Consider the following 13,900-nt stretch of genomic DNA (forward strand, 5'->3'; position numbering starts at 1 on the left):
ATATCAGCCAAGTGGATCAATAATGGTAATTGGCTGATCTTTTCCTTTTTTTAAGCTTGGCCAGTAACTGGGGAAGTTCCACATTTTTGTTTGTGTTTTACACATTGGCAAATGTCAAATTTTAGTGGTTTAAAGCACTTTTTTTGTGTTTTCCATAGTCAGGTAAGTGTCACATCCATAACCGAACTGTCACATCCATAAGAGTCCACATTTCGCATAAATGGACACACGGACATTAAATATAATAACTTTTATGTTCTATGAAGAGTCACACCTTCTCCATGTGTTGGGTATTATGGTTTCTAGTTTGTATATTGTAATTCCCACGAAGTATATCGTCTCGTAAAAGCAGCAACGTCTTTTTGTCACAACCATAACCCATCCATTTTTCTCTTTTGAAATTGAAAACATGCAAAGATGGATATTGTTCTAATTTCTGCACACGGCAGGGGTTTAGTAAAGTATAAACGGATGGTTCATAATACTGGTAATAAATAAATTCTCCAAGAATTTCAAGTTTTTACTGAAAATGTCACATCCATAACTTGCCCATTTCAAGTTTACTCATAGCCAGTGCCAGTGTGCTCTATTGAAGATACATACTATTTATTTAAAAAAAATATTTTAACATGATTCTTCACTAGAAGACAGAATATTAAAAGTGTAAATGTTGCCAAAGATACAAAGTTAATGCAAATGTGACAAATACAATCTCATTAGGATAGCAGAATTACCAGAATGTCTTTTGCAAGTCCTATAAAACAAAAAAGATCCCCTAAAAATGTCCCATGGAAATTCCTGCTGAAAGTGCTCTACATTTGGATTATGTTAAGAGTGCAACGTACATGTTTGTTACATACGCATCTAAAAAAAAGTATTGTCAGATGACAGGTTATATGGTGGTCAAATGTCCATGAAAGGCAGACCCAAAGAATTGATCAGGTCAAAAAGACTGTTTTGGGAGATCTGCAGGCTGACGTTATCGTTGTGAAGAGACGACGCTCCATCGCTCAGAGCTCTCTCGTGAAGTTGCTGGCATATCAGCGGCACAACCTGCGTTGAGTAAAAAGGATGCACTTATTACACTTGAACACTGCCAAACCAATTCGACGCATTTAGCGAATGTCCATTTTGTGATATTTACTTTGACCACGATAAGTTTCTTCTCCAGTGGCTTTCCGTCCGGAAGTTTCTCCCCAAAGCACAGGTAGATGGTGTAATCTGGCGACCCTCTTCTGTTCTCTGTGAATTCCTTCAGATCTGAAACGAACATTAAAGTTCATATCACAATCATCCAATGCAAATGAGAAAACCACAGCAGCATCATGTGTATTTCATACCGCTGATGTACTTGTCGAAGCTGAACAGTTGCTCTTTGATGTTCTGACGCAGTTTTTGGGGTTCTGGGTTTTGGATCTCAGAGGGATTGCTGGTGCAGACGAAGACGTTACACATGTCCTGACGGAAGCCGTAAATGCCCTGCTGGTTAACTTCAAGAAGCAGGCCTCTCTGAATGCTGTCAAGTAACCGTTGTGTGTAGACGATCTGTTTTTGGTCGATGAGTTTCTCGGTGGACGGGAAGCATATGGGATGTCCTTTCACCTCGGAGCGGTTGCACTGGTAGAAAAACTGTACGAGCTGTGAACTCTGTACAGTTTTAAAGACCTCGGTTCTTCTGTAGTTGATTGTGATCTCCAGGCTCCATAAAGGAGAATGGCCGATTTGAGATGCTAAAGAGAACAGATGTTAGCGTTACACCATGGGTCACCGGATGGTTATGATTTTTATAGCAGCTGTGAAGAGACAATCAGCTTGTGGGGTTACCTGTAGGGTATGGTTGTTGAACGGGAGAAGGCATGTTATTCTGTAAGCACTGCGCACCTGAGACAGGGGGCTCAATGTAGCCATTGGGTGGGCTCGGTAAGGTCTCCCATGTAAGGGGCTCTGTGAGATGGAGAGGATTATATTAATCTATTCTTCCCAACTTGGAAACCAACACTGCATTATTCTTTTACTAATATATATATATATATATATATATATATATATTAGTAAAAGCATTGCCTCTGCAAACATCATTATTAAGTAAATATTTTACCTGCAGGTTGTTGATTTATATGCATAATGTCCATCCGGTTGTGCAAGTCCTGCTGTATGAGAAGTACAATAATACGATGTTATAAACCTTATAATTGAATTATCCTGTATTTACATTAAACACATTTTTGTTTATATAAAACTAAGCTAAACATACGGCAAAGATTCCTGTCTTGTGTATGTATTAGGGCTTGCACAATAAAATAATAAGCTCAAGATTGTGACTACACAAGTAACATGACCAAAAGATTTCACAATAACAATATTCTCTTCATGCAAAATGAATGCTAATGGGTGCTGAATTATTACGATATTATCATATTTGTCTTGATGCACACTTCAAATAATCTCGCCAAAAAATGATCATTTCTGTCTTTGTAATTTGACAGGGTTTTTATACTGGTTTTTAAAAATTACATGAAAAAAAACAGTTAAATTCTATAAAATCACAGCTTCTACATTATACGTGAAAATTGTGTAATAAGATAACAATATAATTGTTTAAAAGTAAAATAAAAATTATGTTGCACTCTGCTAACAAAATAAAGAAAATCTCTAATATTACGGCAGCTGGGGTGCCAGGAAAAAACTGTAAAACATTTTGAAAATGTGCTGTTTATTTTTTTTAAAACCGTAAAATATCATTATATTTTTTTACATTCCAATATCAATAATAATTTTTTATATCACAGTTTTTGCCAATACTGGTATATTATGATACTCCTAGTCTGCAGTAAATCATACTTGAAATGGGAAAATTACCTCCATGTTCTGAGACATTTGATCAATGTACATCTGAGGAATAAATATCGTCTCTGCGTTCTGGGTTCCTTGAAATAAACACATCGATTTGATTTTCACACATGCTGCTCATTTATTTCAAGTGTAAGTATGCAAGCTTACACATAAATACATTTTCTTGGTGAGTATGTTCAACTGACCTTGTGGAGAGATGATGCCATAGACTTTATGGGGGTCATCATGGTCTTTGGAGTTGTCCGCCATCTTCTTAAACATTTTCTGGCCTTCAAGCGCACAACGAAAATTTGTCTTCCATTTTGCTTTGTTATTGGGGTTCTCTTTGATTTTTCCACTAACTATAGCCCATGCCTGTAACAGATCGACAGACTCTGATAACACAACCATATTTAAGCTATATAAAATGTTGACAATACTATCTAGTCATGACAAGAACAGATTCCGCAGACTAAGCAGAAGTTAACGCAACACAATCTATGGCTAAATGTTTTGTTTGAATTCATGTGAGCTCATCTGTATGGTTTCGTACAATCTGCTTTCACCACATTGATCATTTTGTTTTGGGGTCGGATCTTAATGCTTTCTTACGTTTTTGTGTGACTTAAATTCATACTGTGTACTGCCATAAAAAACAATGTGTTTGATGTGGTGAAGTACTGCACATCAGGTGTGCCACCGTGATGTGGTGCAGTACTGCACATCAGGTGTGCGCCCCCTTAAGGGAGTTCTAAGTGTTTTTTAACTGTGCAGACGCTGTGTTCAGTGTCACCAAAATAAAGACATCAATGCAGAAGTGAAACGACGTCGCCAATGTGACTGTGACAGAATAAGCTACCTTGAATATTTTCACATCCTCGTCCTCTAGGTTTCTGCATGCGTTGTGCTTCCAGGGGATCCTGAATGTGTCATTGGTGATCATGTATAACCCCTCATACTGTCCACTTTCCACTTGCTTTATAAGCCACGGGCCAAACTGAGGTTTAGCAACCGAGCTGCTGTAAAAAAACAGAAGATCAAAATCAGATCTCATAATGTGATTCCAAAAATGTATTTGCATACTTCAAACAATGTAAGAATAAAGGCATTTTGTAAGCTTCTATGTGACAGTAAACTAGGCTAGGCCTATACTTTGTAAGTATGTGTCCCACAATGCATATGTTCATTGTATTCTGTAGTATGTTGAATAAATACATACTGTGCAATCAATAAATAAATAGATAAGCCACAAACACGAATATGAATGCAAACACACAGTTTTTCCACAATTTGTGACAATTTCTTACTACTAAATTTTGCAAAGTTGACTAATAACTAACGTAAATAATAAGTAAACTTAATAAATCAGATTAATTTTCATTTCATTATTTTATTTATTTCACACAGTGAGCTGCTCGTGCACATCGACGCGATTTCCAACTAATACAACGCAATGAAAACATTCTTGGAAGAAGCCGAATAAAAATGAAACACTTGGCCAAAGGCCGAATACCGAACATGAACATGGCTTTCGCATTTGTTCCATTTATTTAAGAAATTGTTTCACTATTGCACAAACTGAATGGTCAAAGTGTGCTTTTCATATTTTGTCTTGCTTTTTAATATAATACAATATAATGCAAAATAAAATTGACCGCAAAAAGTAGTCTAAATTAAAACAAAAACATGGAGCCTTGAATAGACAAAATGAGTCCTATAATTGACTGCTGAAAGAACTGTACTCCGTAGCCATTCAACAAAACACTTCATTAAAAAGTGTCATTCAACATTATAAGCCAATAAACGAAAACTGTTGTACTTTACAGCCAACACTGCAAAATAATTCAAAGAAAACAAAACTTTCATTTTTAATGCTCTTTAACTGCTCCCACACACTGCCGACGTCATGTTCGGCAAATGTATTCGGCTGTAAAACATGCCGTGTTCGGTGAATACTTTCGGTTGCCGAACATTTATTAACAACTACACAAACGCGAAAGCGTTTATGACGCTGATTTACGTCGATTGTTACGATACACATTTTTTGCATAGCAGCTTTACAGGAAGTCCATTCATAGTTTATACGAAGCGTCGTTTACCGTCAGCTGTAGGAAGCGTTCTTCTTAATCGCGAGCTCTTGTATTTGTTGGAGTCTCATCCGAGTCAGACGCGTAAAGCGCAATATGAGCGTCGCGCGTCAAGTTCAAACGCGCGTACGGCTTCGTGTGATGACGCACCGTTCGTATTTAAAAGCATGTGTGCAGTCTTACCTCCACGTCGCAGTCATGTTTATATGTGTTGGCCAGTGTTCCACGCAGATTTATTAGCAGTGATTTGGACGTTTCCTTTGGTTTTTATACTCACAAGGTGTCATGCGGGACATCCCCAAGCTCGAGGAGGAGTCTGTCTCTTATCAGTGAAAGTGCAAAAAACAAGTGACGTTGTTATTTCCGGTGTGGGACATAATGTTGCCGATATGCGAGAGTTTACGATGAGAAATTCCTCATGATGTGACTTTAAAACTCATCTGCCGGACGATAATACGCATTTTTCAACCCAATGGTTTGCTTTCAGTCGAAATTACACAGAAAACCCTATTCGTGCGGAACAGTTGCTTAGCCAAAAGCTGTTTTAACATGCCCACGCACCTGCTTAATATTAGAGCTTATTATTTTGTCGTCACATCATTGACATTTATACATTTTTAATTTTGCTTTTGATATTTCAGTACTTCGTAGACTCACGAGATTGGAGGCTTGTTCTATAGTGTTTAAAAGTGAACATTTCATGCAGATCGAGCACTCGAATGAGTACACCGAATGGTCCATTGACTGTGCCATGTTTTGACTTGGAGGGACTCGAGTGGTGATCATAAAGCCTTAACAGACTTTCAATCAATAAAAAAATGTTACGGTACAGGTACGAAGTGCAAGGATTATGTTGACAGGCTTGACATATTGCCTAATGAGAAAGTCCGTAAGCATACGTAGGCTACATACACAATGGTGTTTACATCACAGACTTTACCAGGCCCATTTCCAAGCCATGAGGTCATTGTAATTTGCATGGTTATATGGGTTGGGCCTTGTTTCAAAATACCTTATGTGTAATGTTGTTGTATTGTAATATGTTATACTTATTTTCAAATATCATATATCGAACTATTTTGGTCAATTGTTGTCATGAGAGATGACACCACTTACATGACGATTTCACTTATATTTTTTATTTGAGTTGTCTCCTTACAGCGATACAGAATATTTCTCACATTTGGTTGCCTTTCTGTTCAAGAGGAACTATGACTGACATCATAAAATGAAATATTGCACGTTCACTGAAATATCAATTGAACCAAAGTAAGTGTGTTTGTGTTTATCAATGGAATAAGGAAACGAATCTGTCTTTAATGGGTGCACTTCCTCATACAGACTCTTTGGAAGAGCTTTCCTCCCGCAAGATGTTGTTGAACCAATTTAGCTGCGCCTGACTTAAATCAACTCAATGTGTTTTCATATCCCTTTTCTGGCTATTTCATGAAAAATAGAGAGAAAGCTTTTGTAGTTGTGGCTGCAGAGAAATAAAAACCTATTTGTTCCACATTTGAGCCCTTGTGCAATAAGAGACATGGACGAGAGAAATACAATTGCTGTGCTCAGCACTTCTGAACAACTCTTTCCTTTCAGTTTTATACGAAATGTTCAAAAGTTATATATGAAGACTTTGATTCCAAAATGAGAAAATCAAAAATCATGTTTTTTATTATGTTAACATGTTATTATTGTGTTAGTTAGCGGCATTTTTTTTTATTATGGCTCAAATCAAAACAAAACAACTGCAGTTTCATTTATATTAATTGAACCCCAAAATAAAAAGCTTTTTTGAATATGTAAATTATTTTTGGTTCTGAAGATTGTTCCAAGCATAGCCTTCACTAAACAAAGGCTATACTTTAGCCAATTCTGATGCCGTGGATAGTTTTAACCTGTCCTTTACTGCCCTCTTGCGAAAATAAACATTAAATGAAAAAGGAAGATTGAACTATGAAAGTTTTACTACTGTATAGCTGTGCATTATATATTCAGGTGATCATATACCCATCCCCTGCTTAGTAAATAATGTTTTAAATTATTGTAATTTAATTATTCACGTTTACAAAACGTTTATCAAATTGTACTGTAAAACCATATTTCAAACTCAAATCCACCATAACTCATTTAGCAAATGACACTTTTAAACATCTGTCAGTAAATATACATTATTATTGGATTAATGACGTGGAAAACATACACGTACAAATAATATAAACATACAAATATAAATAATACATTTTGTCAGGTTGAGATGCCACTATTAACCACCAGAGGGAACTGGATTCCCGCGACACGACCGATGCACTTGTTAACACTGGCTTGACTGTTTTGGCGTGGTGGATGTTTTACCGTAGGGCAAGCAAGCAAACACTCACAGCATTTGGAACCCGTGGGGTCTTTTTGAGGGACCCTGTAGTGATTGTGACTGTGGTTGCTAAACTAAATCAGAATGTGTCCCCTTCAGAATCTTTTCTGTGTCTCAATCCACACTTATGCTGTAAAGTCTACAGGTGCTGAAAAAGTGTACCTAAGTACAGTACCCAGGTAAATGTAATTCGTAACTGTCCACGTCTTATTGTTAGTCCTCATGCGTCATTTAAGAATCATTTTAATATCATGCTATTAGATTTCACTTAGATATTATGTACTGCATCACTTTGCATAATATATGTAAATATTATGCATATATATATACATATAAATATATGCATAATATTTCAAGGTGCTTCGAAGAAAGAATAAACAAATGAAAATGAAAAACACAATATTTATAAGCAATTTCAACGAATTAGATCCTGGACTTTTGTGTCCTTAAGCATAAATGTGGATGAATGCACGTAGCATACTTTTCAGCATAAATATCAGATATTTTTGTCGTAAAACACAGTGCTAACATGGTGTGTTTTGGCCTTTTTTTGTCAGAGGACGTACATTGGATTAAGCAGAGCAAAAAGAGAAGGGTGTGGAAAAGATAAATAGAATCTAAACGGAACTCTTGCAAAGACTCATTCAAAGGCATCCAAGCCTTTTATTCCGCACATTTTTTTTGTGCAAGTTTAAAAGCGTAAGAAACCACCAATCGGCTTTCAGTCTGGAGACATTGGGATGCAAATGAGCGCACAAGCGCGTGCTGGCGCGGTGAAAGCGTCCGATTGTTTATTGAGCTCGCGCAGCCACGCGCCCGGCTCGCGGAGCATCACCCCGCGAGGGCGGAGTCTCGCGCAAGAAGCGTGCGTCTTCAAAGGGAGGGGGGGGGGGGTTACGCGTGTTGAAAAAGCCGAGGGCTGCCAAAGTTTTTATCAGACCGACCACCGATACGAACAAGACTCGGACCACGCGAAGGGCACGAGAGTCGCGCGTTGCCAGTTTACTCGTTGCGTGACGGTGGATTTGTGCAGGTCGCGCACCTTTCCGAAAGGTTTACCGGGGAGATGGACACCGCAACGCAGCCGACGCAAGGTGCGTGCACCTTCGGAGACGCGGACCGGTGCGCGTTCGCGAGCGCTGACGCGAGTCAAACCAAGTCGAAGGTGCTGAAAAGACAGCGCTCCAGCTCGCCGGAGCTTCTGCGCTGCAAACGGAGACTCACGTTCAACGGGCTGGGATACTCCATCCCGCAACAGCAGCCCGTGGCGGTTGCGCGACGCAACGAGCGCGAGAGAAACCGCGTCAAACAGGTCAACATGGGCTTCCAGACATTGCGCCAGCACGTCCCCAACGGCGCGGCCAATAAGAAGATGAGCAAAGTGGAGACGCTCAGGTCGGCGGTGGAGTACATCCGTGCGTTACAGCAGCTGCTGGACGAGCACGACGCGATCTCGGCCGCGTTTCAGTGCGGCGTTCCGTCGCCGACGCTCTCCAAGGCGTACTCCGCTGAGCCAGAGTCACCTCATTCGTCTTACTCCTCGGATGATGGGAGTTACGAGCACCTGAGCTCTGAAGATCAAGAGCTACTGAACTTCACCACTTGGTTTGATCGGTACTGATCTGAGATCAGAGAACCAAGCTTTCCAAGGGACCGTTAGGTGCTTGTTTTAGAGCTTGGACTCTTCTTTATAAACTACACAAATGCTGCTTTGTTGACTCGGTGGGCAGCAGTTTTGGGTGCTTTGGCTTAGTGCTTAAAGATCTGGACTGGTTGTAGGTTCGAATCCCAGGGTGCTTGATGAAAGCCCTTACCTTAAAATATTGGACTTTGAATGAAAGTGTGTGCCAAATGATCACATGTGGATCAGAGTCCTGTCCTGAATCAAGCCAGTTCAAGGATTTTACTGTCATAACTGCTGGATGGACTAAATTTCATAAGTGCAATTTTGGGCATTGTGTGTGGCCGTTGCTTGATGTCCCTTACATGAAACCAACTTCTCCATGAATGTCAAGCTAAACGGAATATAGATTTTTTTACCTGCAACCAACCGTCTGGTCTTCCTGAAGACGTTTAATAACGTTTGATAATAACGTTTTGTGTTATGAAAGATGAAGATATATTTTTGTAAATGGAGCGCAAAACAGTCTGCCTCTTTGTGACAATGAACGCAGTTAGTTTATTGTAACAGTTTCCGTTTAGAAAAAGTTGCTGGAGAACATCTGATCTGTCGATCTGTATTTATCAAAATTATATTGTTTAGATGTAGTTCTTCCTGTGAAACTACAGATGCACTTGTTTGTTTTTAGTCGTGTATATAAATGATTTTAACAAATATATTTTGTGGGAAAAAAATGTTTTTTATAAATAAATTTGCTCTATTTATACACACACGAATGTTTCTGCGTGCTTTTAAAGAGAACTTGTTTTTCAGCGTTGAGTCCAGACTAGTCCTCAGACATTCCCTGCTTGACAGGTGATAAAACAATCATGTTGCTTTATTATCATCACAAACTGTCTTTTTGTCTCTTTACAAAGAACTCCAAAACACGTGGGCCACGTTCTATTAAAGCAATAGAAGCACAGGGTCAATTTGTGATGACAAAGATGGGTCAAAATTTGTATTATCCACCGGCGATCAGTCTAAATGAAGCCTTTTTTATTGTCGCCGTGTAACCCCAACTGTGTTTTTCAGGCCTGTCAAAACGCAATCAAAGAGGCCATCTCCCTATTGTGCCACCTTTTGTTGGGGCTTTTATGGGATGCATTATGAGTCTGCCTATTGATAATAATTGAAATAATGACTTTAATTTCACCTGCAGGCCTTTGCATTTCAAATGGAGACAATAAAAACACCGGGACCCCTTTAATGATCATTTAGCAGAGCGGGTATAAGTGGAGCTTCACACCGAAGCCCACGCATAAAAACTTCAGGATTAGTTTTACGCAAGCGCTCATAAAAGACCAGATAAAGATGAACTGTTTACACAAGGTTAAGGTGGTCCTCTTCGAAAGGATGGCTTTCGATGCCCCTTATTCACCTCAAAGCCCCCTCGGCCGACATAAAGAGTTCTTTTAAGCAGGTGTGAGCCACGTGCCTGTGTTTGTGATGGGCAGCTGCTCCACCCCATCGGCTCGCTGATGAACTCTCTCGGCTGGAGTTTCTGAAAATGAGCGGGTGATTTATGACGGCAATTATTCATCTCTTTATAGATTCTGCAATATCTTTTAGAGCCCTGAAAGAGAAAACTATACTCAGCATAAATCACCTACTGGTGGGCTATTGTTGAACGTCTGGAATATAGTTTGTCTTCATTGACCTTCCTGGGGCTCAAAATAACGTCACGGTGGTTAGTGCTGGGCTACTTCTATTTTTAAGATAATTGATCTTGTGAGAAGCGTGACTTATTTGATATCTTCAGTGCTAGACATGGGGAACTTAGATAAACACGCCTAAGACTGTATTATATATCTGGACATCAATGAGATGAAATGGAGAGGCAATGGAAACGTTTACATAAGTCTCCTCTGCGTCTTAGAAAAAGAGGCAGAAATCTCACAAATGTCTCCATTAGAATTTCAGAAGAGATCTCAATGTCTCAAACTGAGCTGCAAAATCAGGTCTTCATTAAAACATCAATATTATTGAGTATTTTACTATGAACTCAATAATTTCTCCACAAATTTACTCAACAATCTACATTCATTTTTTCACCTCCATACTCTTCACGTATCATTTGTGTCCATTTTTATTTCTCCTATAGACAGTTTTTCAGACGCACGCACCTTGTTTGAAGGACTTCCGGTCTGTGTTTGTTGATCAGTCTGGCTAGTGCTAATAATATAACTATTTATAATTAATTTAATTTATATGAATATTAACTTTTATTAAAAACATTTACATTTACATTTAGTCATTTAGCAGACGCTTTTATCCAAAGCGACTTACAGATGAGGAAACATTGGAAGCAATTATAACAACATAGGCAACAAAATACATAAGTGCATCAAACTAGTCCATTAAAGCTTAGCACAGTATACAAAGCTAAGAATAGTGAAGTTAGTAATTATTATTATTATTTTTTTAAAGAAGGAAAGGGAAGAGAATTAGGAAAAATTAATCAGCGACGTGTTGACGGAAGAGATGCGTTTTTAGGCGTTTTTTAAAGATGGCAACCGAGTCTGCCGATCTTGTAGCAGCTGGTAGATCATTCCACCAATGTGGAACAGATCCAGAGAAGGTTTTTGGGATGGTACCACTAGTCGTTGTTCCTTTGCAGACCGCAGTGATCTGGCAGGAACATAGAACCGTTCTTCTACTGGTAACCCAAAATAATAAAAACTTTAAACTTGATAGGTAATATACTTGTTATTTCCTTTGTTTGTTTTCAGAAATAATCTACAGGAACTCGATTCTTTGTGAACGTCTACTGGAAGGGACGTTTTTGCCTTGAATCCGTCTGTAAGCAATTTTAGGAGAAACAACTGAGAACTCCATCAAAACAAAACAAAACAAAAATCGTTGCACTTCATCATGTCATGGGTCACTGAAGTAACCTAAAAGTGACGATTTCTTTCAGAAATGATCATTAACTTAATGAAATGAATTAATCAATAATTTAAGTTTATGCTTAATTATCACTTTTCACACGAATAAATAGATTGACTTTTTTATTTTTTTAAGTAATATTTTAAACAACAACGAAACATTATTCAAATGCCTACATTTTACAATATAAAATCGCTGTGCATTATTGATTTAAGGACCAATCAGGGAGTGATGCTTTGAGCCACACCCTAAACCACCTGAGGGGTGGAGCCCAAAATGCTAAGGAGGATGCAAAAAAAACACGCAGAGGATACAAAAATATGCACGTTTTTAGGTGCATGACTCAGTTCAGATTTTAACATTGCTCATAAAAACAGATTGTCCCACCCACACTTACACCATTTGTCAATATTTCGCAACAGTTGGGATGTAAACAAACGCAAGCCATTTGCTTATTAGGATGCATCATTTTTATATAACTCGTAAAGCTGCACACAGATTCCTCTCTCTGTCAGAAAATAATCTTTATTCTCACATGCATAACATCAGGGGTTCAAACCTGCCATCCCACTTTAAAAGCTCTGACAAGCCTTAGGACAGCTGTAAATCCTAAAAAAATCTCTGATGTCGGTGAAGGGGGAAAAACTTGCTTTCCACTCAGAAATATAAAAAAAGAGTTTGGAAATGCAGAGCTGCACTCATTTAACTGACAGCACTATGCTGTCTTAACTTCAGACGACCTAACTGGGGGACGTGGGGTGGCAGGGTTGCTGTCATTTGCATGGACCATTGTGCTGCACAAGTTTGGCTTCTCTTTTTTTCTGATGAGAGCCTTTTGGCCATTTACTTCCACCCTGGCTGGCCGTTTGGAGCTCTGAATGGCCTTCACTCCAGGGCCACACAAAGAAGCCTTTGTGCCACGGCCGCACCATATTCATCATGTAATGCCTGGAAAACCAATCTGATTGGACGCTCTCATCACTTTGATGTGCCTTCAGGGGCGAACGCTTTGGCGATTTCACTTTCCCTACCACTCTCTCTCGGGCTAGGGCTGATATCGATTTTTGGACTGGGCGGTGTAGCTGTGTTTGTGTTGAGGAAGCAATTTAATGTCCAAAAACAAGAACCATACATAAACAGGTTGACTTGATTGACGTCACTTTGGCCCGAACAAAACCAAGATTTAAGCAGGGATGAATGTGCAGTGTGTCGACTCAATAGAGACTATTTTAATCCCGCCACACACTTCTCGGACCCTTTTCTCTCACTTTTTGTTGCTCTTTCCCACTTTTCAACTTTCTGTCCAGTTTCTTCTGTCCAGCATTCCTCCAGCGTGACTCCATTGAACCGCTAGTTTAGATTCCTTAAAGCAAAGTGTTCAAGTGATCTTTATATCTGTCTAGTTGCACTTTTGTTGGGTTTGCCGATCTCTCATTAGAACCAGAAACAGCGGTCGGCGTATCTGTATTTGCGAAGTACAATGACCGATGTACAATTATATATTACAAGTTATTTTGTTTACAAAATATGTGATTGGAGCATTCTCATGCATGACACTAGAACGCTGTCACCGATCAATGATATGGGCGAGGAAAACATGTTTATCTTCAATAAATACCAGTCTGAAAATGGGTACCACAGACCTGAACACCACACAAGGGTAAACAAGTGTTTTAATAAAGACTAAGATAGAAAAAAAGGGAAAACTAAAATAAATGAAAGTGCAGTCAGTGTTAATAAGTAATGTTGAGTCTTGTGGTTGGTTAACGTGACGCTGTGTGGTTGTTAGGGTGTTCTTGTGGTTGCTAGGGTGTTCATAGGTCTTCCTAGCAAGTTGAGGTTATCTGTTCTCTACGGCTTGTGTAAGTCTTTTGAATTTTCCCTGATCTATCTAGAAACGATTAATCTATTAGTAATAATGATGCTTTAAATATACTGTATCTAAACATGGTGCAGTGATGGTAAAAGTAAAGTCACTTTTCTGTAACAGTATGTACAAATAGCACGCTTTAATTCATCTGAATCTGTTTTATCACATGCAGCGATTTGTTGTGTTAAAGTATT

The 13,900-nt window shown here is 38.8% G+C and overlaps 2 protein-coding genes across 2 annotated transcripts; one reads left to right on the forward strand and one right to left on the reverse strand.

Annotated features, from left to right (window-relative positions):
• Window positions 1–505: 505 nt before the first annotated feature.
• On the reverse strand, window positions 506–5,460 carry irf7 (interferon regulatory factor 7). The gene is made up of 9 exons (XM_079450673.1): window positions 5,103–5,460; window positions 3,692–3,851; window positions 3,039–3,207; window positions 2,860–2,927; window positions 2,099–2,150; window positions 1,825–1,944; window positions 1,341–1,730; window positions 1,145–1,260; window positions 506–1,053 (listed from the first exon to the last, which is right to left on the reverse strand). Exons 1-9 carry the CDS (start codon window positions 5,117–5,119, stop codon window positions 904–906), a joined length of 1,242 nt encoding a protein of 413 aa, XP_079306799.1. The 5' UTR covers window positions 5,120–5,460; the 3' UTR covers window positions 506–903.
• Window positions 5,461–8,353: 2,893 nt separating this feature from the next.
• Window positions 8,354–8,908, forward strand: LOC306890881 (achaete-scute homolog 1b-like; the record flags this gene model as incomplete). The annotated part of the gene is made up of 1 exon (XM_079450897.1): window positions 8,354–8,908. One exon carries the CDS (start codon window positions 8,354–8,356, stop codon window positions 8,906–8,908), a length of 555 nt encoding a protein of 184 aa, XP_079307023.1.
• Window positions 8,909–13,900: the final 4,992 nt, after the last annotated feature.

This window comes from Barbatula barbatula (genome assembly GCF_947034865.1).
Source record: "Barbatula barbatula genome assembly, chromosome: 25".
Taxonomy (NCBI): Eukaryota; Metazoa; Chordata; class Actinopteri; order Cypriniformes; family Nemacheilidae; genus Barbatula; species Barbatula barbatula.

Excerpts from the sequence above, each read along its gene's own strand:
- irf7 (XM_079450673.1), bottom strand. Across the intron at positions 2,928-3,038 it reads TGGCATCATCTCTCCACAAG|GAACCCAGAACGCAGAGACG; the intron begins GTCAGTTGAACA and ends GTTTATTTCAAG. Across the intron at positions 1,261-1,340 it reads CTTCGACAAGTACATCAGCG|ATCTGAAGGAATTCACAGAG; the intron begins GTATGAAATACA and ends TGTTCGTTTCAG.